This window comes from Syngnathus acus, chromosome 21 (assembly GCF_901709675.1).
Source record: "Syngnathus acus chromosome 21, fSynAcu1.2, whole genome shotgun sequence".
In the NCBI taxonomy this organism is placed as follows: Eukaryota; Metazoa; Chordata; class Actinopteri; order Syngnathiformes; family Syngnathidae; genus Syngnathus; species Syngnathus acus.
The window spans coordinates 5,937,189-5,961,257 of record NC_051105.1 but is presented as its reverse complement, the minus strand read 5'-3'; the positions used below and the strand labels follow the sequence as shown (position 1 = coordinate 5,961,257).

Here is a 24,069-nt window from a genome sequence, read left to right as displayed (position 1 = left end):
CTTGGATAAAGGGGAGGAAGATGAAGAGGAAGGCAAGTTTATAGAAAATTAATGTTTAATTGCACACATGAAGAGTGCAGGCAGTCCAGAGACTGAATAGTTTGCATAAAAGCAATTAAATACTTCATTTGTACCTGTTAAAACAACACAGCATTTAAAGGTTTTCAAAGCTAAATTGTAACAATATGTAACGTCGATAAAAATTGATTAGATGATTTAAACAGACGGAAGGATGGAAATACTGTATTTTAAACAATACTGCCATCTACAGGACTAATATTTAAGTGCAACAGTACACACTATCACAAAGGATTGCAAAGCTTTTTGAATTATTTCCCCCCTCCCCATTTGTGTAGTTAATACGGAAGAGCCCTAAATCAAGTAATTCATTTCAGTCGACAGTAAGTGGCAAAATGCCCCTGCCACCCCCCACTCTGACGGTTGGGGGGGGGGGGGCAAACAGCATTGAATCATCAATTTTCAGTCATTTCAAAACCCCACGATTAAATCTAGTAATATGCAGAAGTCGAGCCTTACTTACAGAATGTTGTCATGCCATCTTTTTATACCGGATACGCAAATGGGACAAAAATAGCGAATCGCAATTGTATCGGATCGATTATTACACCGTGTGTAAAATCGCGCAATGCACTTAATTACTTCGTCACCTAGGCGAATACTAAAAATAATTTGTCATTAAAGTTCCCCTGCAGCTTTGCTGACGACATTGTGATAGGCTCGCGACGTATGTTTTCTCTGGCACAGTCGTGTGCGCGCTTCGAGAGGCACGCGCTTTGAATTTAGGTCATTGCATTCTATTAGTTCACCACTAGACGTCACTAAATATTACATTGTCCGTTTAAAGTCGTATTAGGTTCCACGGGTTTTCAAAGCAAGTCCTACATTATCCGCAGTTTGTACATCAACACTGTGCTTTAATCTGAAATAAAAGCCAGTATTATAAAGAAAATGCTTGTATTTTGTCTACATTTATTGGTACAGCAAGGTCTGATTAACAATACAGGGTCAAGGGTGATTTTTGTTTTAAAGATTATTCTTAAACATTGGTATTGAAGAGGGAGCAACAGCAATGTGTACATACTCGTATCAGTTCATGCATAAACTTTCATTTTAATCAATGAGTAAATACTCTTATTAATTTAAACAAACATAGTTGCTTAATCAGAACACTGACATAGATAGCACACAGAGCTCAGTTAACTTTCCATGACACAGTCACATAACATTCAGGTGATAACAGAACAGACATGTTATAAGGACATGTTTTTTTCCATTTCCCCCTTCCCTTTTCTTCTTTTCCTTCATCATGCTTGCAGACACTATAAAGGCTTCTGACCGGAAGTATGACGTTGTTGTTTCATCTGCTGAAGTGCCTTGTGCACTGACCGCCATTAAACAACCCAAGATCTTGTAAATAAAGAACCAAGTGTTACTCCACATCTTTGTTTTCCTTGCTCAACGACAGACATCTTAAACAAAACACAACATTGGTCCTAATTACCTCCCTATGTAGAAAGACATATGAATCATGTAAGAATTAATATGCAAACGTGATGAATAGAAGCAGTAGAAAGCAAAAACTATGAATTCACAAAAAAAAAAATAGCATTAACCCTCAAATAATCCCCAAATAATTCATGGTATAATCTGTAAATGGTCCAAATTAGTTTTACAATCAATATTTATACCTAAATTTTAATCCATTAAAAATCATTACATTACAAAGGGAGAGAAAATGACAAGAAAACAAATATCTCACATCCAACCATCAAAACAATTCGCCAGCCAAACAAAATGTAAAACAAATTAAAACGAGCGATTCTAAATGAATTTCTACAGTAAACCTCAACCGGGAGTGACAAACCACTTGAAACAAGCACACTTTGTATCTTATTTGGAAAACTGCGTGAGAGCATGAGAGCAGATGCAAAATATTTCAAAAAGTGTGTTCTGACAAGAATCAGTGGACAACCAGAGCGGCAGGGGTGTTAAACATGTTCCTCCTCAACGCCAGGCCGCCGAGAGGCAAGGTAAAGTTGTCGTAGCCCAGCAGTTGCCGGGTAGCCGACTCCCACGTGAAACCGAACTCCAGGCGACTGCAGATGCACGGGTACTGGCGGTCTGCCCAGGTGGCCCAGTCAACCGCCTTCTTCACCTCACGCCAGTGGGCCGGTCTGCTTTGCAGTGACAAAAAAACGTTCGTTTTTCAACTCATTTCAAGGCGATGTCACAAAAGTGGGCTGAAAGGACTAAATAATTATTTAAATCGATTAATTTAGTTGATTAATCATCCCATGATTTTTTTTCTGTTTTCTGCACTAACAATTTGAAGTAATTAGGATTTTGTTGCTTTATAACATGTTGGAATATAGGCAAAAATACGGATCTTTTTTTTTTAAAAGTAAATCTAAGTATTTTGATTCAACACGGTTTGCGTTCATGGAGGAAGACAGATTGGAGAACATTAACAAGCTGAAAGTTTTGAATTGAAAAAGGGAATTGAAGAGGTGAATCTTGAGCTTTTTAATTGCGATGATCACTGTGTGAGCTTCACCTGACGGGAGTATCGTTCAGACAGAAGAGCGTGCGCAGCAAAATGCCTTCTGGAAGCTTCTCCAATCGCATCAGCTGCAGGACCAGAAGAGTCGCCAGGAGCCTCAGAATGTCCGCACGGGCCTTTACGCCTAGCCCGCACCAAAAACAAAAGTCATTAAAAGGGCTAAAATATCCCACCAATCAAAACTTGATTTGTGTCGAATTATGAGGAAGGCTATTGAGCTAGCTAGCTAGCCTCCATTAAACGCCGAGGAGAAAGTGGATCTCACCGAGTGAGCGGATGCCTTTACTTTCGAGGAACACGTTGGCAAAGCCGTCGAGATCAATATTGATGCACTCGCCCAAATCAGTGCTCGACTCCCAGTAGCCATCCTGCAACACAAAAAATATTTCATGGGCCACTTGGCTTAAAACATGTTAGTGCTACAAAAATTCTCAAGTCATTTTGTTGAAGTACCTAAGGAAACAATCACTAAGCATGTAGCAAAAATGGTCAAAACGTTTCAAAAACATGCATATAAAGTCAGTTTTTGACTTACAGAAGTCTGCATCTGGAAGATTTTGGGCCATTTCAAAATACGAATTGGGGCGGTCCCACAAAACGCTCTGCTCCCAAACATGGTCCTGCAATACAATTTGTAATAGACTATCTGATTAACGCGCACAGTATCAACACTAATGTTGATGAACTAATGTGCTTACATTTTCAATCTACTTAAAATGTGTTCAATGCCAACTACAATGGAAGATCGATGAAATACAATTTATAAGTCAAACAAAGTTGCCATTAAATTAGCAGCCTGACAACATAACCTTTTTTCTTTTTTAAATTTTCTGACCAGAGCTTATTCCCAGGCGGATGTTGATCTTTCTTTATTAATTAGATCTCGTTTTTAATTAGTAGTCTAGATGGGAGAAATTATTATGGTGATATACAGTGAGAGTAAACACTTTGGACTTTCTTAAAACCATCAGTAAAAAAAACATGATCAATCAAAATGAAAAAAAATCACAACGGTTACACACAAACACACTAAAACAACAAAACACAATACCAGTTACTGAATCAAAAGAGCAGTTGTGTTTAGAAACTTACCAGCCGGTCTGATGAGCTACTTGGAGTCCTGGCATAGTTGAACCAAACAAAGTTCTGTCTTTAGAACCGGCTTCCTGTTGCACCTTGTTCAGTACAGCCTTGCCTGCAGCTCGGCCCCCAAATGAAAAACCCACCGCAGACAAGTTCTTTTCAGCAGACTGGGTTGAAGTTTCACCTTGGAATTTGAATGTTTTCTTCTTTGATGCTGTCCATTCTTGCTCTGGAATTCCCCATTTGGGTACTGCACGACAAATAACTTTATCAAGCTGGTGTGAAATAACTTGTTGTTGGCCACCATAAGTGTCATCTGCGGATGCAGCTCGACTGAAATGGTCAGAAATTTCGACCTCCATCTCTGGTTCCGTTAACTCTATTCCATCAGTTACCAATTCATCTGCCTCTTCGGTTTCCATGGAGAAGTGCTTGGCAGGTAGACTGAGCTGTGGACTGGCCCTAGATTCAAAAGAATGCCTCGTTTCTCGATAGCGCATTGAGGTTAGAGCTGCAGGTGGAGACAAATGGGAAACTTCCCTGTTCATCAGTTTAAGTCCAACTGAAGGTGAACAGACTGACAAGGCTAAAGTCCGCATGCGGCTTACGTCTGATGAATGGAGAGGTAGAGGTCTATCAAATGATGCGCCATCAGATGGTTGTGGCAATGGAGGTGCAATAACAAATGCAGATGGAGAAGCAAAAAATGTTGACTGGTCAACAGGTTCTGGTGGACGAGGAACAAAAGATGGCCCTGATAGACATTTACCAGAGAAAAGTGGTTGAGCACTAAATGAAGAATAATGAACAGGTGGTGGAGGTGGAGGAAGTGCTGAGCCCAAACTCTGAATGTAGTTTTCATCTTTAGAACGGCCAGGTGGAGGTGGAGGAGCAGGGAATGACCAGCGGCCGGGTGCACATGGTGGGGGCAGAGCAAGAGATTCTGGTGGTGGTGGAACAACTGATGGGCTGTCTAATGGAGGAGGTGGGGTAGCATCAAGAGTTGTAGAAAGTGAGTCTGACAACGCAGGCCTAGTATAAGGAGAACGTCGGCAACATTTAATGTCCATTTCAAATGACGCCATTTTCGATCTAGGCCGTGGTGCCCTAGATTCCTCGTATTGGCTTTGAAATGTAAGGGGAGAACCTGAACCGGGACTCTGGGGGGGGGGGGAACACACCGTGGGCGAAGAGTCGGACGTCTCACTTGAGTCTGATTCAGAACCTAGATCCTGCATGAAACAACAGACAAGCAGCTTATAAAATGACCAGAAGTAAAATGAAGAACCAAGACACAACATATGACATACCTTGTCTAGGAACGCTTCGGCTACTCGTTCGCTACACGTCTGAGGAGGAGAGAAGCAGCCCATATAGGAGTGAAAGTACACATCTTCGTCGTCTTCTTTGCTACACGTCTGAGGAGGAGAGATGCAGCCGATGGAGGATAGAATGCCCACATCTTCGTCTTCTTCTTTGCTACACGTCTGAGGAAGATAGATGCAGTCCATATAGGAGTGAAAGTACACATCTTCGTCGTCTTCTTCGCTACACGTCTGAGGAGGAGAGATGCAGCCGATGGAGGATAGAATGTCCACATCTTCTTCTTCTCTACACGTCTGAGGAGGAGATATCCAGTTGATGTAGGGAAGAATGTCCACATCTTCTTCGGCCAACAACTTGGGGATGTCTGTGAAGCCCTCCTCTGCTTCAACTGGCTCCTGAAAGATCCAAAAAACATCATGACATCATTTCTTGGTGATCGATGGATGAATCAATCCAAGTGACAAGAAAAATAAAATGATGGACGGACGGACAGACAGACCCTTTCTTCAATGGCCACAAAGCTGGTGAACTGAGACAGGATGGAGAACTCTTTGCTTAAGTCAATGATGAAGGACTTTAACTGGCTTTTCTTCCCCTGAGGACACAGAGATCATATTCAAAGCAGATGCAGGAATTCTTAATAAATGTCTGTGAGGTGCTTTCATTAAAATGCCCCAAGGACAGTTTTACAAAACATCCCAACTTCATTAGAATTGGGACGATCGTATGTCACCTCGTGTTCAGCTTGGTTGGAATCCAAGCTTCCGTCTTCGTAATCTCTGATGAGAGCTCTCGCTGTCAACTTGTGAAGAAACTGGAGGCGCGCACAACATGGCACAATTACGCACCACGCCATCGTCACGTTACCTTACAGAGCGCTGAATCCTCTTACCGTGCCCCTCGTCTTCTGCAGTTCACTGGTGGACACCACGGTTCTTAGCTCCTGGCCGCTCAGGTTTCCGAACAGGCTGGCCTGCAAAAGGCAAACTCACATCAGTAACAACTAACCAACATGACTTGTAACATTTGGTTTGTCTGTCTATTGACTTGGCAAATATCAAATTTGCCCAACAAAATGGATGACCTGAGGAGAGCGAGGACTGCAAGTTCCACCATTCTTTGCTTTACTGAAATTTGCTCGGTAAATGCCTCCACTACGAGGACTTACAACTACCCACCTTAGGACTTCATCAAGGGGGCCCTGTCACTGAGCGTTCACTGACAATTAATACGGCAGCTTTTCGATGACAGACTGACGAACCTTTGGTCAATATTGACGCTGCAAAATTGGGAAAATAACTCGGGTGTTGTCTACTACCCACATTCTATGTGTGTTTTAACATACTTGGCCAATAAAGATTATGAAGATGTTTCAAAAGTATAAATAACTGAACTCCCACATCCCTTGTGAGGATACTAGATGGCACGAAAGATGACTGAATGAATGAAGTGAACCGTGACATGCCTGTGTGCAGTTTGGCACAAAGCCATAGACCAGCGTGTGGCAGTTGTTGAAGAGCGCATGGAGCTGCTTGGGGGCCTGCGCAGGAGGGCGTGCCGACGGGTTGAACTGTTGCCACTTGACCGACACAGAACTGCAGCCGGGAGACGCCGTGCGCCTCACCTGACGCTCCACCTGTGATGGAGACCAGGTTTTGTTTCCACCGCAACCCCAAACGTTAAATGCAAATCAAATGTAAAAACATATATTTCCTCACCTTCTCTGCCCACTTGTGCTTGTTTTTGGCATCAAAAAATTCATAGGCTCCGCATCCTGCCTGGGCAAGGGTTCTCAGCATGTGCCGATTGGCTGTAGAGCTAAAAATCAAAACATAACCCATTGGGAAAAAGACAAACCATAATCTCCGCGGAGCAGTTTTAGCCATAAGCCACTTGTAAACCTATCCTGCAATTTTCGTGTAACCCAGGGGTGTCAAACTCATTTTTGTCACGGGCCGCATCGTAGTCATAGTTTCCTTCGGAGGACTATTATGACAATGCCTTATATTATATGCAGTATAGTTTTGAAATCACAGACTAGTAAAAACTGTTTAAATATTTAAAAAAAGATGAATAAGATTGTCTAGCAATTTTTCTATTTTTTAAAAGTGAAAATTTGTCATTTTAGTTTTGACATGAAATCGCTGCACAATTTGTCTTCACGGGCCACATAGAATGATTTGGTGGGCCGTATCTGGACCCAAGGTCTTGACACCTATGATGTAACCCGTGACCCCCCACCCCCGACCGTGGCCTTACCTGATGCCACAGGTGAAGAGTCGGCTATGTTCAACATTGTCCCTGATCAGCTGCAAAGTGACTTCGGAGTTCTGGAGGTGGCCGTCGGACAGTAGGAAAAGATTGCGGGTGCCTTGGGATGGAGGCAGCAGTGCGAGAGCTTGGAGGGGCCTCCAAAGCTCAGTGCTGCCACCCACGGGTGAGAAGGACTGCTTGGAGAGATGCCAAGAGAGAGCACACAGTACTGTACAGTTGTCACTTTTTGTGAATCTACATTGCATCCTATGAGTCACTAGAGAGTCCCAGAAGGGTTCATCATCTTGTTGATGTTCTAAGAGTATTTTTTTTTTAACTCATTCACGGGCAGCAATGATAAAACAATGGCTCTTTGACTTCCATAGTCGTCATTGGCAGCGAATAGTCACAGATTCAGTCATCCTATTGATCAATTCGGCAGTCAGGACCGACCTGTATGAAGTTCTCAGCTGCTTGTCGAGCTTTATCAAGTGGCTGTGGTGTCAGGAAAGCTTGAGTGTGATCTGACAGTATAACAAAATAAAATAATATGAAATGAAAATTTGAAATTAACACTGATTCTGTCAAATTTACAACAAAAATGTTTTTTATTTTCTCTCCATCGAGTGCAGACCATGAAACTGTTTTGTTTAGTTCAAAAGCTTGAAAGACTTAGCAGCAATGACCATGGTGGGCGAGTAGAAAAAAAAATCCAAAAAGAAGTGGTACTGACCTGTGCCAAAAAGAACGATGTTGATTTTAACATCACCGTTAAGGGTTTTGATGACGTGCCGGGCAATCCTCTGCGCCCAGAGTAAAGCCTCTCCCCTCATGGACTCAGACGTGTCCAGCAAAATGACAACTTCATCTGATCCAGAAGTGGGTTTGATGTCAAAGTTAGGGTAGAAAACTAACATGCAGGCCTGCGGGATAGACAATGAGGTCATCCAAAAAGAATTCCTGGAGCGAAGCAGCGGATCAAGGCTGACAGACACACAGTGAGCTGTCAAACCTGGCTGTCCTTGTCAGGGTGTTCTTCTACCCACATCCTGGGCAGATGTACCTCCGACAGAGTGACTGACAGCTGGAATCCTTCCGGAGCCATGACCTGCCCCGGTAGCACACTCACAACCGCCTTGCAGTCGGTCCTCTGCGGGATAACGCTCGTGATAAATTAAACGTATTTAGAACGTGATGAGAGAGAGTAAAATGATCAGAACACGTCAACGTGATGAGACAATGCGTGATAATGAAACACTGCGGATTCACAATGTAAAATATCAAAAGTGTCCTGAAAAGTACAAAAGAAAAGCTGCACGTTTTTAATGAAGCTGCACCTTCAAAAGAAGTGAAAAGTAGTTTGTTCCGATCCAATCATAATACATGAAGGTAATAACATGGGACCAACCTTGATCTTGACTTTGTGCGTAATGCATTGCAGGCTGCTGATCTCATACGGCATCTCGATGGACATGTCCAGGCTGAACTCTCTGAGGGAGACCAATGACTTTGATGAGATCATATCAACAAAATGGTTGTGACGCAGCAAAGCTGTTATTTTATAGCCAATTCGAAACGTGAAAACTATTTTATTTGTACTTGTAGTATTTCAATATACGAGGGAATTATTTTTATTCTTTACCGTAGAACGATATAGAGCAATACTGGGATTTTTTTTGGTCGTCTTCTACAACATCTACTTCAAAACAAACCTTGTACTTGCTGTGTCATCCGTTACACAAACTTTGTCCACTGTCACCTGTTGAAAGTACAAAAACCTCAGAGTTTGCCAAAATCTGAAATTATTAACTGGTCTTTGAAAATAATTCAAAAAATAATTTTTTTTTCTTCTGTGTGAATCCTAGCCAAACCCATCTTACCTGCGTAGTCTGGTTGAGCGCAGCACTTTCCTGCCATGGTGCGACACTACCGGGCAGGGAGAAGAAAACACTCCCGTCCTTCATGATGAGCTCGGACACAAAGGTCACTTTAATGAGCACGCTGGCGCCTGCTGGCAGGTTGCCCACGCTGATGGTGAAAACGTCCTGCAAGCAAGGGCGTAGAGGCCACATTGCAGGTGACATCAACTCTATTGACTGTGTGTGTGTGAGTGTGTGTATGTGTATGTGTATGTGGAGTGCTTACCGGGGCGTCCTGGTCCATGAGGTAGGCTCCATGGCCCTTCTCTATAGCCTGCTTGTACTGCTTACGAGCTTGCTCTTTCTCCTTCACCTGACAGCCAAGGACATAAAGTATCAACCTCAAACTCTCGCGTTGATACTGTTTCTTTAGCAAAAAGGATATTTTAACATCCTGTACCTGTCCCACCACATGTTTGCCATTGATGAAGGCTTCAAAACCACACACGGCTGCGTATTCGTCCAAAGGGAAGACGTACTTGGCTTCAATGGGCACGTTGCTCTGATTAGTGTACCTTTGAAAGATGATGACCTACCCCCAAAAAATAAATAAAATACTTGTCTTCCAGGGTGCTACAATTTGAAAGCGTTCAACTCAAGCCACTTATTGTGAAGAATGCTTACATGAGAGAGCAAATCCCTCAACTTGCACTTCACATGTACAGCCAGCAGAGGGAGATGCTGCCCTGAACTGTCAAGTAATCCTGCAGTCACATCATCCAATGGATTCTTGATGTTTCCAACACCGCCATCATCATCAGGAAGGACCGCTTAGAAAAAGACACACACATTATCATGATTTCATTATCTCCTCCCCTGAGTGTTACAGGAAATGCCAGCTTATTTAAATAACACCTCTATTTTCTCGACAAAAAACAAATTGGCTCACAAAAGGAGTCATTCTAATCTATTGCACTCCTTTGTAATGATAAATACATTCTATGCAGCTCACTGGCATGCACGCTCGCCGTGGGGATGGCAGGATGGTCCATTATGTCTTGTATCAGTTTGGGAGTTGTTACTCTACAAAAAACTTGTGCTCAGCTACTTTGCCAACTGATCCTGAGAGAAAAGTCTTGGCGAAGGAATTTTTAGTGCCAATTAGGAGCAATGCTACAATAAGAAGCTCTGTGAACGCGGCCCCTGAGGTTCTTTAACATAAAATCACTTTTGCATTTTTACTTGTTTCTTCTACAGCGTTGTCGCCTTGAATGGAATTGGCAATGAATGGCATCTTGTGGAAACGAGACCTTTCGATATACTCTTTAAAGAGAAAACACATAAGGCTGACCTACCACTGACTTTTGGGGAAAAAAAATCCAATTGTGACTCTTTCTACACTAAAACCAAGTATGCGATTGCACTGCAGTGCTCACCTAAGTCAGCAGGGGGTAGACAAGACTCAGCCGAGACGTCTACAGCTGGGCTGAACGACTTCAGTTGGTCTCCATCTATGCTGAACCGGATAACATATTTCAGCTTGACCTGCTCTGGACTGTACACCACGTACTCATCACCCTGGAACATGTAGTGGAACGGAATTAGCCACAGCCACATTTGACCCCTAAACTTTCTTTCGAACATTAATGAAATGTCATTGTGACAACGCGGAAATGCATTGTTTCTTACTGCAACCAGATCGGATTAGCTGCCTTAATTATTGGAGGAATTAATATCCATCCATCAATTTCCTGTACTGCTTATCCTTACTAAGGTCGTGGGTGAGCTGAAGCCTGTACCAGCTGACAATGAGCTCTCGAGAGGCAACCATTCACACTCACAATTAGGCCTCTAGGGACAATTTAGAGTCTTCTTTTAACCTATGAAGCATGTTTTCAGTTTGTGGGAAGAAAACAAAATACCTGAATAAAAAGAAACACAACACAGATCATGTTTTGAAATTTGAATAAACCAGATGCTATGTTCTGCTTTGAAGATTCCGCAACAAAATCCAATGCAAGATCGATAACACACAAAAATCTATATGTTATTAACGACACCAGACCAACTTAACTATCTAATCACAAATTGCAGCCCTACCTCAAACTCCGAGTGAGTGGTGGCTGTGCGGCGGATGCCGTGCACGCTGTCGTGTCCCTCAGGGGCCTGAGTCAGAGTAGGGTGTCTCTGGTGAAGCTGCAGGCAGCGCCCCAGGGCTACGTCACACACCAGCAGCAGCCGAGAGCCGTCCGTGACACTGGGTACTGAGTACTTTAGGCAGGTGCTGTATGGAGGAGGACATGCGTAGTGAAGATGGCTTGTGAGGGGGAACTGATAGAACAATGCACAGCAGTCCAGTGCTGAAGAACAAGTATGTGAGAACATTCAAAGGCCTTTTCTTACTGACCTCATGCTATCGCTGAAGTATATACCATTTCCAAGACTGCCAGCATCTGTTCGTTTAATCCCATAATCTTCCACTCCAACACAGGGCAGCAGCAAACCACTAACAAGAGAGTGAAGGTCAAACATATAGATTGGTAGGTTGACAAAAATGCCGTCGGTGAAAATGTACAAATAATGTGTGTACACACACACACATATTTAAAAAAAAAAAAAACATTTTAAGCCCAAATGATATTATACAATTAGTAAACATTGATAGCTTGTAACTTTGTCTTTATTATCATATCATTATTTCACCGGTAGCCCCCTGTGGCTTTTAAAGGTCCAGAGACTGAATTGTTCTAACATTGAAATAAGGAGCTTAGTATGAAGTGCACAGGTGTCAAACTCAAGGCCCGGGGGCCAGATACGGCCCGCCACATCATTTTATGTGGCCCGCGAAGACAAATTGTGCATCAAATCATCTCTGTGTTGTGTGTATATTATCTGTATGCTCATACATGTGTTTGTCATGCTTAAACTCACCGTGACAGAATTCCAACAAAGTTGCTGACGCCGGATGAGTGAAGGAGGGACTTGACGTTGCCAAGTTTGCCGTGAAAGGTCTGGAGCTCCACGGCTCTGCTGACACGTAACACCTGATGGATCTGCACAGCTCTGGTAAAGGGAAATTAGGTAGGCATTTACTTTGCAAGTGTCTCTTATGATTGAAAAGTAAGCTTTTATTAGCCTACTGGGATCAATCAAGCCTGAAGCGGACCCACTGGAGCTGTGGCTGAAAAGGCCCCTGTGGAGATGCAACTGCAGAGTGTGATTCCAAATTCGTCATCTATTGAGTTTGTCAGAAAAGCTTAAAGTGTCGTGCGTTTAAGAAATTGACTTCGCTAAGGTGGCACGGATGACAGCACGCTTCACACAGCTGACCTTTTGCGGAGCGAGACTAGCAAACAAACCGGCCAATCACAGCACAGCACAGTTTCTACACTCCCTGGGGGGCCCAGACAAGAAGGACCATTGAAGCGTCGCCTCAAAAAGCAAAGATATCTTATCATCCATTTATCATAACACCGAAAGCGCATACATTGTATAAATAACATGAAACGAAATTCCAGAAGGTACATTATGGGCAGCATGGTGGCTGACTAGTTAGCATATCTGCCTGAGGATTTAGCCGTCTTGAGTTCATATTTAGGTTCCTGTGTGGATTCAGCATGTCTGCCAATTTGAAATTCCTCAACACATTAAATTTGGCCATCGAATTAGAACCAAAACAAGATCAACCTGTCGCAAGCTTACAAAAGCATTTCTTGTCATGCTCAACACATTATATTGAGCCATATTTTGCAAAAATAACATTCCCACATGGGGGCTGGAAAATATAAATTTGTAAAAATATCCATCTTTGATTTGTACTTTCTTACCTGTCATCAAGCAGCGATGACACGGTGAGATATTCGCGGCAGCCAGGCTCCACCGTTTCAATACTGCACCTCAGGGCGCGAAACTTGCCGACGCAGGAAGGGGCGGGGCTTCTCAGAGTCATCTCACTCACGTTCAGCATGTCTCGAATAAGCTAGACAAGGAGAACCAATGAATCTGTTGAGTCTTGAGAGCGCAGAGAGACAAGTGCGTTTTTTTTGTGTGTGTGTATAAGCGGGAGATCATTTTACGAGTCATTTGACACGCAAAAAAGGAAATAAAGGAACATCCTCATGCATGACTTAATTGCCACTCATAATACAATTCTTTCTAAATAACACCATATCCGTCATTTTGGTTCAATTAGTATGTCGTAACTGCATCTCCATAAATCTTTTTGATGCTCGAACAGCATGCAATGAGCAGAATGGCCTCTTGTCATTTATTTCCACGTTGTGCCTCGGCGGGAGGAGAATCAGGTCACGTTCTGAGAAGCTCTGCCCTGTCCGAATTTGACCACACATTCCACCATGCTCATCTTACATCTAAATAATTTTTGGGGAAAATTTGTTTAAAAAAAAGTACTTTTTTTAATTTATTTTTTATTTTTTTTAAATCCCATACTTTGAACATCTCAAGGAGCATCGTTCAATCCATCATCTGAAAAATGTAAGAAATATGGCACAACGACAAAACTACCAAGACGTGCATGTACAGAAATTGCGATCGAGTGATCAAGGAGAGTCCTGGCCAGAGAAGCTGCTGACAGACTCAGTCGAGCATCTACAGAAAACCACAGCTCAGCTGGGAGAATGTGTGTGCCAAATCTGGCATTTATGGAAGAGTGTTAAGAAGAAAGCCATTGATGAAAGAAAGGCACAGAAAGTTTCATTTGGCATGTCGGGGAACACCACAAAGTGCTTTAGTCAAATCAAACTGGATGGAGATCAAACCTGTTGGCGGCTGCAAAGGTTTTGAGACTGGGGAGGAGATTAATCTTCCAGCAAATCAGTGGACCTCAATGACTAATAAATGTTTACAAATGCTCTTACTTGTTTGTGCACAACTAGTAAGCACTTAATTTATTTCACAGATGCTTTCCATGCAATCTGTCTGAGCTTGAGCTTTTTTTTTGCAAAGAAGAATGAAGCAAAAAATTGTGTTTGTCTGTGCAAAGCCGATAGACTTTCCCCAAAATATTTGCAGCAGTAAATGCAGCAAAATATGTCAACATCTTGTTGTTTTGTTCTTAGCTAAATATCCTTATTATGTGTCACTTGAGAATTATGCTTCTACCACTGCTTCTTTGTGTTTAAATACAATATACACTTAGTAGTTGTAGGAAAACAATATTTAGGGTTATTTATAAAGCTATTTTAAGGTGAGCTTGCGTGTTTAATTTGCGCATACTGCTCAGCCTGCGAATTTGACCTATAAAGATCTAATATGTGACAATTACATAAAAATGTAACAATTATACATTAATTAAGATGAAGGTAGGTAAATGAAAAAAAAAAAAATATATATATATATATATACACGGGTATATTCTTTGCGGTTGAAGGCTGTCAGCGTTTCAAATGTTCAAAAGCAGAAAAAGAAACAAGCTTGAGGGTATTTTTGTGAGTTCATCAAAGTGCTTTCGACAGGCTTCAGAAGCAGAAGAAAGCGCAACCAAATTGAGGAGGCAAAACAAAAGCCTCTTTGGGCTGTGGTTTGTTACAAGCCGGCAATATTAATTACAACGGACGCTTCTCCATTGCAGCAGTGTGAATTGCAGACCAGAAAACTCCCTTTCCTCGTCTCTCTCATATTATTATTATACTTCTTTGAACACGTGCGTTTTGTCATACCTGACAGAGGTCCAGTTTTTCGGAGATAACCTTGAGATTGCAGGCTGGGTCTTTATATTTTAGCGGCAGCAGGTCGTAAGCTTGAAGCAGAAGAGAGTGCGCTGTGCCATCCTTGAGTTCCTTCAGATTTCTCTGCGCTTGAATCAACAATCCCTCAGCTCTGCTCACCTAATAACACACACGGGAATGAAGCACAAGAAGACTGAATGTAGAGTACCATTCGTGTAGATTTTGCATTTTGTGCCTTCTCCCCCCGGGTAGGTAAATCCATCCTAGGCTGAATTGTTTTCAAGGCAAAACACATCTTTTCTGGGAATTGCAAGAAACAAACAGGAAAGCCTTACGTCATTGAGGCTGAGTTGGTTGACAGGCACTCGGAGAATGTTGTCAAGGTGACCCAGGGCCTCGGTCCACAGAAGCTCCACAAAGACACCCACGTCTTGTGACAAGACTCCGGAGTTGAGCTTCTCCTCCAGCAGCAGCTGCCAGTTGAACAAGTTTGGTATCAATCAAGAGCATAATAGTGACGGAGATGATTTGCCAGACGGTCGAGTAACCCTGTGACATTTGCGAGACTCTTTCACCTCAGCCCATTGATGTGTGAATGCTGCTCAAGTGTGCCATGAACGCATTTATGCCTGGGAAGCCTACTCATACTCCCTAGGAAGAGACTTTTAGCACTTGAGTGATCGATACAACCTCTGAATGTGAAGCATATGAAAGTTTTTGGCGCTACAGTATTTTACAAGTAGCTTATCATTATGGAGGATGAGTTTGTTTTCCCGAAAATTGCAATGATGCATATCGATTAAAGGCTATTTAAACAATCAGTAGCTTAAACATACCTAACACAGTACGACGACCACTATGAAAATTTGTACTAAGTCACTTATTACTGTCTATAAACGCATTAAAACCTTCATGAATGATTTTGTGTTCATTTTTTATTCAATAAGCAGTGGACCATTTGGAGTATAAAAGGCTCTGTCATTTGGTAATTACATCATCATCTGAGGCCACAATGACAAAATTGAGGATCAGGAAAGCCTTTAACAAGCCCTGTAATTTGATGTGTGATCCACTGTGGTTTGTAAATGGATATCTGACCTTATTACTTGTGGGCTTTGACCAAAAGTGATCTCCTCAATGACAAGGTCAAGCGTCACCAAAAACAATTTATTAGAGCAGCTGTCAACCTATTGAATGTCTCCAAGTTTGGGGAAAAATGTGTGTGTGTGTGTTTATATACACTTATTTTTGGGGGGGGTTGACATTTATGGCATTACAATTACCCTAAATTTTGAGCTTGGCCATGTCAAATCTAATAAACCAACAAATTGATATTGAACATAGAGACATTACAAGCTAAAGCTAAAAATTTAGAATAAAAAAAATAAATCAATATAGTTCAAAACAGTTTACATGTTGAAAGGGAGTGGGACGAAGTACAAAAATTGATGTGGTCCCAGGTTTCAGGTTGTGTCTATTGGGCTTCACAAAAGAAGAGTGAAGAAGTGCATCATTATGACAACTAGGAATCCAACTAGGTAACAGAGTCAGTTTTGTTTGGGGCAGTGTTTGTGTCCCCTCACAATAAATTTTATGTTGCCTCATAATGTTGCCAGTATTACCTCTGATCCACAGAGGAAGCTTGAGCTGTTTTATGGTATAATAATCTTTTATGTTTCAGTGGCGCCCTCTAGAGACTAATTGGCTGCTACTGTTTTCATAATTGCTCCAATATTTGTGTTTTTAAGTTGCGAGGTGAGGGTGGAGAACCTGCTGCAGGGGGTCCGAGCCAAGGTTCTGATCCTGCGGGGGGATGCCGGCCCATAGGCGCAGACCCGAGGCCAGCAGGGTTTCAGTCAGAATCTGGTAGATCTCCACAGCCTCTTCTGAGGTCGACGGGAACGTCACCATGTCATTTGGTAACGTCTGCTGTTAGAACAAAAACAAATGACACGTAACCACCGATACACTTTGAGAAGACTTATTTCACTTACATCCTTCCAATAGCGAATCACGCGGTACTGCTGCCTCTTCTTTCCTTTGGCACTCTGCAGCTCCAACACACACCAAGTTCTGCTGTCATCCTACACAGACGGGTACATTATAGCACATTATTACCTCTGACAAGTAAGGCACAAAGATATGGCGCCTCACAGTCACCTTATGAAAGATGGAATACTTGGCCACATTGAAGTCATCCGGATATGCTGGGAGATCTTCATCCCGTTCTGTATAAATCCTAGGGAAAATCCACAGCAGATGTGCCAAGATAAGTACAGCTACTGTATTTTCATTGAAGTCATTCAGGAATCCACTCGGAAGGAGCTTTAGAATGATAAGCTTGCTCGTCTATAGCACAAGGGAATGACATCTTTTTGTAACTCAACAACCGTGACATGTTATATTTATTTTGCAAACAAAAGCATCGTGCTCAGAGTACTGTATCGTCTATAACATTTTATTCTGAATCGATTCAAGAGGGAAACTAAAATAAGGTTGCATAAGTATGCACACCCGCATTTTTTTAATTAATATGTTAAGTTTGGTGCTCCTAAGCAAAAAAACAAATCACCACACTAACAGTAAAGCACGGTGGTGGTAGCGTCAGGCTTAGCAGATGTTTTTCATTCAGCTGGAATTGAGGCCTCAGAAAAGGTGAAAGGAATTATTAGCAATTTGAAAGAGCAGTCAGTACGAACAAAAAAAAAAACTTCTGTGGTAAGGTAAAAAGAAATGTCAGAAAAAGTCAGATAGAATAGCTCAAATCTATTTGGGAGTTTATGAAGCACTTTGGTGGTGACCGGTGTGTTAAAAACAGCCATGTCCAAGTTCTAAAAGGATGTGCACAACTGTGCAACTCCATTATTGTGTGTGGTCTCTTCTCAAGGTTTCTCATTTCCCCTAGCTGAAGTTTTGAGTTTTTCCTTGCCCTCCTGGGAGTTTAAGATCAGGGGATGTTTGAGAATATTTGTCATTTGTCCTGAGTGTTGTTAGTCACCTATATGTTGAACAGAGGCTGTGATGTACCCAAGTCAAATTCCTTGTTTGATACGCTCAAACATGGCGAATAGAAACTCTTGAATCTTGAATCATTGCAGTTATTTATTTTTACTTTCCCTCTCAAATCATTTTCCCTTCCATATACTGTACTTTTACCGAAATATTATACTACACCTAAATATTGACTCCTTTAAATTCATGTAGCACTATTTTCCTTGTCTTGCTAACACAAAACGCCACCTGGCTTCTTCTTCTCTGGTGCTTTCCATGTTGCGTAACATAAAGCACAGTGGCTGGAACATGCTGTGGAAGCTGAGTCAGATGTTGATCAATAAAAAGACAAAAAAAAAATGCATGAGGTATTTAGTTTCTAATCAAATAGCCCGGGAGTGTTAATCCATGTTTTCAGAGGTCAAACAGTTGAACTTTTTTTTCCCCATGACTTCCTTTTAGGTACAGGTAAACATAATGCATTCGCAGCGCATTGATAAAGAATTATTCACCAGGCAGAACTTGCCAAAGAGGGACAATGCATATTCATATAAAATGTAGCGGCTTCACACTTTTGAGATTATTCATTAAAAATGAACAAGCCTCTTTGAAAATTACTTTCAAAATAAAGGGTGGCTTGGATGACCCCGTGTGAAAGAGGAGCGGCGCGACGAGTGCAAAGGTTAATTATGATGTTGCTGCTTTCTGTACCTAATCCCATCCTGATAAACACACCTGAACTTGCCCTGTACGCTTCCCCTCTTATCTGGAAGTGTGGCTTCCTGCTCGGAAGGCTGGACAACGGCTCTGCTCACTGCAAATACAAAAAGCAATCACACAAACATACACAGGATGTTAGTGGCATGATACAGCGGCGTCATCCGCTTTGTGGCGGCCTGGACAAAGAGTGACTCTGCACTCATTTCAATAGACTTAAAAAGTGGCTAAAAGCTAACGCAACTGACACGCAAACTCAATCTTTTCACGGCTCCGCTTTGCTGCAAGAAACCTTTGCGTGACCCCGAGTCGTGTGTGTCGAGCCGAGTGAGCCCGACGCAGAGGATTTATCAACGGGCCCATACATCAGCCAAGAGAGAGCACTACTCTTTGATTCGTGTCAGCGCCACAAGCAAATGAAGGCCGTGATCGTCAAGAGCCAGGAGTCGCTTGGCTCGAACTGGGTGGGTGTTGGTTGGATCAGATTCAATCTGTCTGCACTGTGTAAACAGAGGAGAGTGCACATGCTGCATGGGCTGTTTTTCCATTAGTCCTCACGTCTGCGCCTCATATTTATGGCGCTCTCTATCTGCACCGCTCGTGGGCATATATCAAGGTGGGATTTGTGCAAGCAAAACCTAAATCTTTTACAGCCCGCCACCCCCCCCCAATACATACACACACATACAGTAGTAGTATATATTCCATCCTGCAGTTGGCTTTCTCCTGTTGATTTCAGACTAGGGCTGGGCGATATGGCTTCAAAATAAAGATCCAGATTTTTTTGTTTTCCATCCCAAAATCCGATCGCCAATTTTAAGCGACACCCTCCGCCACGATAAAGATAATTGACCAAATTTGAAGTTGAAGGCTCTTTAAACACAACTGTTAATCCATTTTAAATGTTCAATAAGTATGTGTGAACATATCCGTCACTATACACAACATAAAAAGGTCGGGTTTCAAATCAACTTTGTTCCTCAAAATGGAATCAAAACCTGGCATACAGAATAAAACATTCGAGATCAGAAGTCATCATTGTGATAGTCTGCAAGAGTGCTGCATTTATTTACTGTTTCCTAATTATTATGAGGTATCTAACTTTATCAGTGTCTAAAAATGAATATTGTTAATTATTTACAATAACGCATACTAATATTCAAGGTAATTTGAGCAAATTTGTTATTTCGGACGTGTGTGCATCAAATTAGGTTGGTGACCCCTGCTCTAGATACAGGCCGGGTAGCCTAGTTTTAATAAACAAAGGGGGTGGGGGTGTATAACATGAAAATACATGTTGCAATGTCACCCCTTCAATGAAAACTTGCCAAGATGGAGCACTTGGAAATACAGAGCTATTCCTAACATCTCTGTTTATTTAATGCTGCTGTAATGGTTGGTGAATTTCAAGACCCTCCTATTGTAAAATTCCATTCCTGGAAGCGGTCGGGTGAAAAAAGTGACATGCTCTGACTTTACTGATAAAATAAACAGTATATAATAATAATGAACTGCATGCCGATGAATGTGAAGTTCATAAGGATAAGCTATTGTTTATCACACCAGCTGCATCTCCTATGGAAGCGCATTAGCTGGTGGAACGGGCAACTTGACTTCAACAATGTTATGCCTTTCATCAAGCTTCTTCTCAAAAAACCTGTATGGTGAATATGGTATCAACATTTTATCAAAAAAAAAAAAAAAAAAAAAACAGCTGCGCAATTGGGCCACTTTATATCCTCCAACAATCAGGCGGTAATTGTGGAGCTCACTATGTATTTAAAAGCAGACCAGTGAATTTTATTTTTTTTCAAAAGCCCTCATTAACAACTTTGATATGAGGTATGATTCTATCCAGTCTGCTGCAACTAAATTGTCCCCTGTTTTTTTATTGCCAAAATAAATGTTACCTTCATTATGGAATGGACTTTGTTTAGCTGAGTAGAGAGGAAGAGTTTGAGAGGAGGCATCAAGGGAGGATATGTCTATCTTGAAGTCCTCAAAAGGCAGGAGGATGCCACTCTGCAGACAACTGTGCACATAATCCAGCCCCACCACCGGCGTTTGGAACCTGCAGATGCTGCGCAGCCTGCTGGAGCTTAGGTGTGACACGTTGCCAACCACGACAAAGGAGCACTGTGAATGAAGGGAAATATTTTCGTGTATTTCAGAGTGGCCCTTTTGCTTTAAATATTGTAAAATATAAAAACAACGTGTTGCTTTGGATTATGGGTGATGAGAACCAATTTTCAGAATGATTGTAACTTTTCATTTCCATTTACATTTTGACATTTGTATATTCTAGATCTAGAATATACAGGGGTGTCAAACTCATTTTTTTCGCGGGCCGCATTGTAGTCATAGCTTCTTTCGGAGGGCCATGATGACTGTCAACCCAAATAAATGTAGGAGCACCTCATATTATATACAGTAAAAGCTACAAAACTGACAAATAACTTGTTTTCAAATCAGACGAGTAAAAACTGGTCAAATATAAAAAAAAAAAGATCTTATTAAAAGTGAAGACAATTTGCAATTCTAGTAATGACACACGAATTTGACGCACAATTTGTCTTTGCGGGCCACATAAAATGATGTGGCGGGCCGTATCTGGCCCCGGGGTCTTGAGTTTGACACCTGTGTTCTAGATCATTGGGAGAGTTTTAAAATGAAATATGTGGACCATTTCGCCAAAGACTGTACTTTGGAAATCATGAAGAATAAAAAATTGAACCTGTCTTACTTGTTTGGTGACCACAAAACAAAGACTTCCTCCATTTTCTGTCACGGACAACTTCAAGCTCCGCCTCTTCTTAAATGGCAAATCTTTCAAGTCCATAAGCACAGAGCACTTGGCAAACACAGCCATGCCTGCACAAAGAAGACACTCCAATGTCAATAGGCTTGGCCACTTGGTTTTCATCACTGCAAAAGTACAGCATTGCAACATGGTGATCAAGAAGGATATTTTTATGCATAAAATGACTGACTGCCGATTCTGCCTATCGTAAATGACATAATCGCTGAAGGTCACCACATGGATGCTGAACATAAGCCTTTTTGTTGTTAAGCACGTTGTTGTGGATCCGATTGAGAACCTGGGTTGGTTGCATGAAAAAAACCAACAAAATATGCTTAAAATAGATTTTGCTGTTAAAACAGAGTTTGCCAAGTTTATGAATTACCGTGGTCAATAGGCCCAAAATTGTCACATTTTTCTTTTTACTCTGAAGTACTGTAGAGTTTAAGTATTCAAATAAAAACAGGCAGCCTGATTAAAAAAAAAAAAAAAATCCCCTTATTTGTTAATACTAAACAACAACATTACCTCCAGGGCAACACCCAACCCAAGGACATGCATTTCCTTTGCGTTGCAAACTAAAGTGCAAGAACAAATTCACCATATTTTACAGGCATGAGACAAGAACATATAAAGATAGTTTGATGTGTTACGACGCAGTGACACAGTACGAACAACTCTGACTTTTCCCGGAAAAGGGAAAACATGTAGGCCTACTGTAAATACGACGATGTGACAATCACTTTAGTTGGGTAAACATACCGTAAATAGGACGATGTGACAATCAGTTTACTTCTAAGATACAAAATGCTCAGGGTTTCAACACGACGATTTAGAGAATTAAAGAAACTTTGGAAGTTTAAACTGAACTGCCGTGTTCTGTTTGCTTCCGCCAGGAAGAAACCGAAACTAAAACCTGTCAAAAAAACAACAACTATTGAGGCTTCCTGTGTGATTTCAAAACAAAAGCTCACGTTTCAAATTAAAAGATATAATCACGGCAATGAATTTGATTTTGCGTCATACATTTTTGCACTGATCACTTAATTTATAGAAGGTATTTCACGGATCAAGCCTCAGTCTCTTGATAAAACAGTTTTTTACATGATCATACAAACCCCAATACTAATAAAGTTGGACGTTGTGTAAAACGTAAATAATCATGAAAACCTTTTCAATCTATATTCAATTCAGTAGACTACAAAGACAAGATATTTTATGTTCAAACAGATGAATATTATTGTACAGCACAGGTATTATAACCTTATACTGTACACTAGGTAGCATTAAAGAAGAAAAGTAGTTTGTTCTCACTGCTCACTAGCTCACAATCACACATCATTTGATAGGGCACCTGGGCACCCCAAAATCATGAAAAATTATTGATGCTTTGTTTTGCAACTATTTTTTCAATACACTGCAGAATAAACATTCTGGCCCATGCCTCCTGTTTTTTCTCCTTGTAGCATAGTATGTGCCCCTTGTAAGAAAACATTTGGACTCCTCAGGCTAAATGGAAAAGCTTGCCAGTTATTTTTGGATGAAGTCATATGAACTTGTCAACAAAGTGTAATTTTCACAAACTTTTTCTTGCAGGGTTGTTTAAAGCAGTATTAATATCAAACCCATGAACCTGCATTTCTGCTAATCCTTTTATTTACGGATATAGGTTATAATTTGTCAAGAGAGCTTTATGAATAAAAAAATTCACGTGAGTATACACTAACGGGATAACCTAACCTGGTATACAGATATGAAACGGAACAGTTTGGCAACCCAGTATAAAGTCTGAACAACAATATGTGCCTAGTGTCAGATGGGAGCACACAACCCATACTAAACATATACTATATTGGTAGACAGGCGCCTGTGCGCCCACTGCAAAAAAATTGCCGCAAATTCATTTTCGTGTCAGGTCAAGTCAAGTTTATCGTGTTTGGATTTTGGTAGACCGCGTTGCGCCAATTTGGGCGTTCCGGCGCAGAGAGATGCCGCTCCCTCGACGCACCTGCCTGACGCATAATGAGAGCTCCTTCTTATATTCTCGTGACCTTATCTAGCTTCATGAGAGGGTCAACGCTTTAGAAAGACTCCTCAGTTGGATTTAAATTCAGTCACAGCGTCTCTGACTTTGAACAGCCATCAGAAATGTTGAAAGGTTTGTCAGGCAGTTTGAATATTTGCTATATAACCGAGAAGGTCACCCTGCGCATTTTATACTGCAGTTGAGGCCAATGTGGTTATTCTATACTGTGCTGCATATATGAAACAGAATGGCTTGTTGTCATACTTCTGCTGAATATTGTTAAAGTCCGAAGTAAGGTCCGAAGCGGGAGCAGGCAGGAAAGAGAAAGTAGCATCATACATAAACATCAAGAGCGAGTATTTATGTTTTCGTTTTTTGGACTTGCCAATTAGCACTTTCTGCTCTATGTATGCCAAGCTCAAAATTAAAATAGTTTTTTTGTTAATCGTTCATTAAGTATCTAACAATGATTGTGAAGCATTGATAGAGCTTCAGTGCTTCCTCAAAGCTTCTGTGCAGAAGAAAAATCAGACGACATGGACTCATTTGCATACTAAGCGGTGCAAGGGCGGGCCTCCTTACAGACTGTAGATCACAAAGAGCTGAGGCGCCGGCGCTACTAATGAGATAATCACTAAAACTTAGTGTTGTATTATATATGGAGCCAGTTCCGCTTCTGACGGACAACCGTTCGCCCTTTTATCATATAAGATGTCAAATTTAAACAATGAAATATGAATTGCAAA

General features: G+C 41.5%; 1 protein-coding gene across 1 annotated transcript; it reads right to left on the bottom strand.

Annotated features, from left to right (window-relative positions):
* Positions 1–970: 970 nt before the first annotated feature.
* parp4 (poly (ADP-ribose) polymerase family, member 4) lies at positions 971–22,219 on the bottom strand. The gene is made up of 35 exons (XM_037239252.1): positions 22,060–22,219; positions 21,241–21,368; positions 20,408–20,633; positions 18,516–18,594; positions 16,950–17,028; positions 16,784–16,873; positions 16,560–16,718; positions 15,125–15,262; positions 14,781–14,948; positions 12,930–13,081; positions 12,034–12,165; positions 11,510–11,608; positions 11,203–11,386; positions 10,539–10,680; positions 9,787–9,932; positions 9,563–9,694; positions 9,389–9,475; positions 9,124–9,288; positions 8,956–9,002; positions 8,652–8,733; positions 8,256–8,393; positions 7,977–8,166; positions 7,697–7,767; positions 7,250–7,437; positions 6,709–6,808; positions 6,456–6,626; positions 5,883–5,963; positions 5,724–5,804; positions 5,490–5,585; positions 4,975–5,385; positions 3,674–4,896; positions 3,117–3,201; positions 2,847–2,949; positions 2,576–2,705; positions 971–2,198 (listed from the first exon to the last, which is right to left on the bottom strand). Exons 2-35 carry the CDS (start codon positions 21,364–21,366, stop codon positions 1,982–1,984), a joined length of 5,718 nt encoding a protein of 1,905 aa, XP_037095147.1. The 5' UTR covers positions 21,367–21,368; positions 22,060–22,219; the 3' UTR covers positions 971–1,981.
* Between the last annotated feature and the right edge of the window lie 1,850 nt (positions 22,220–24,069).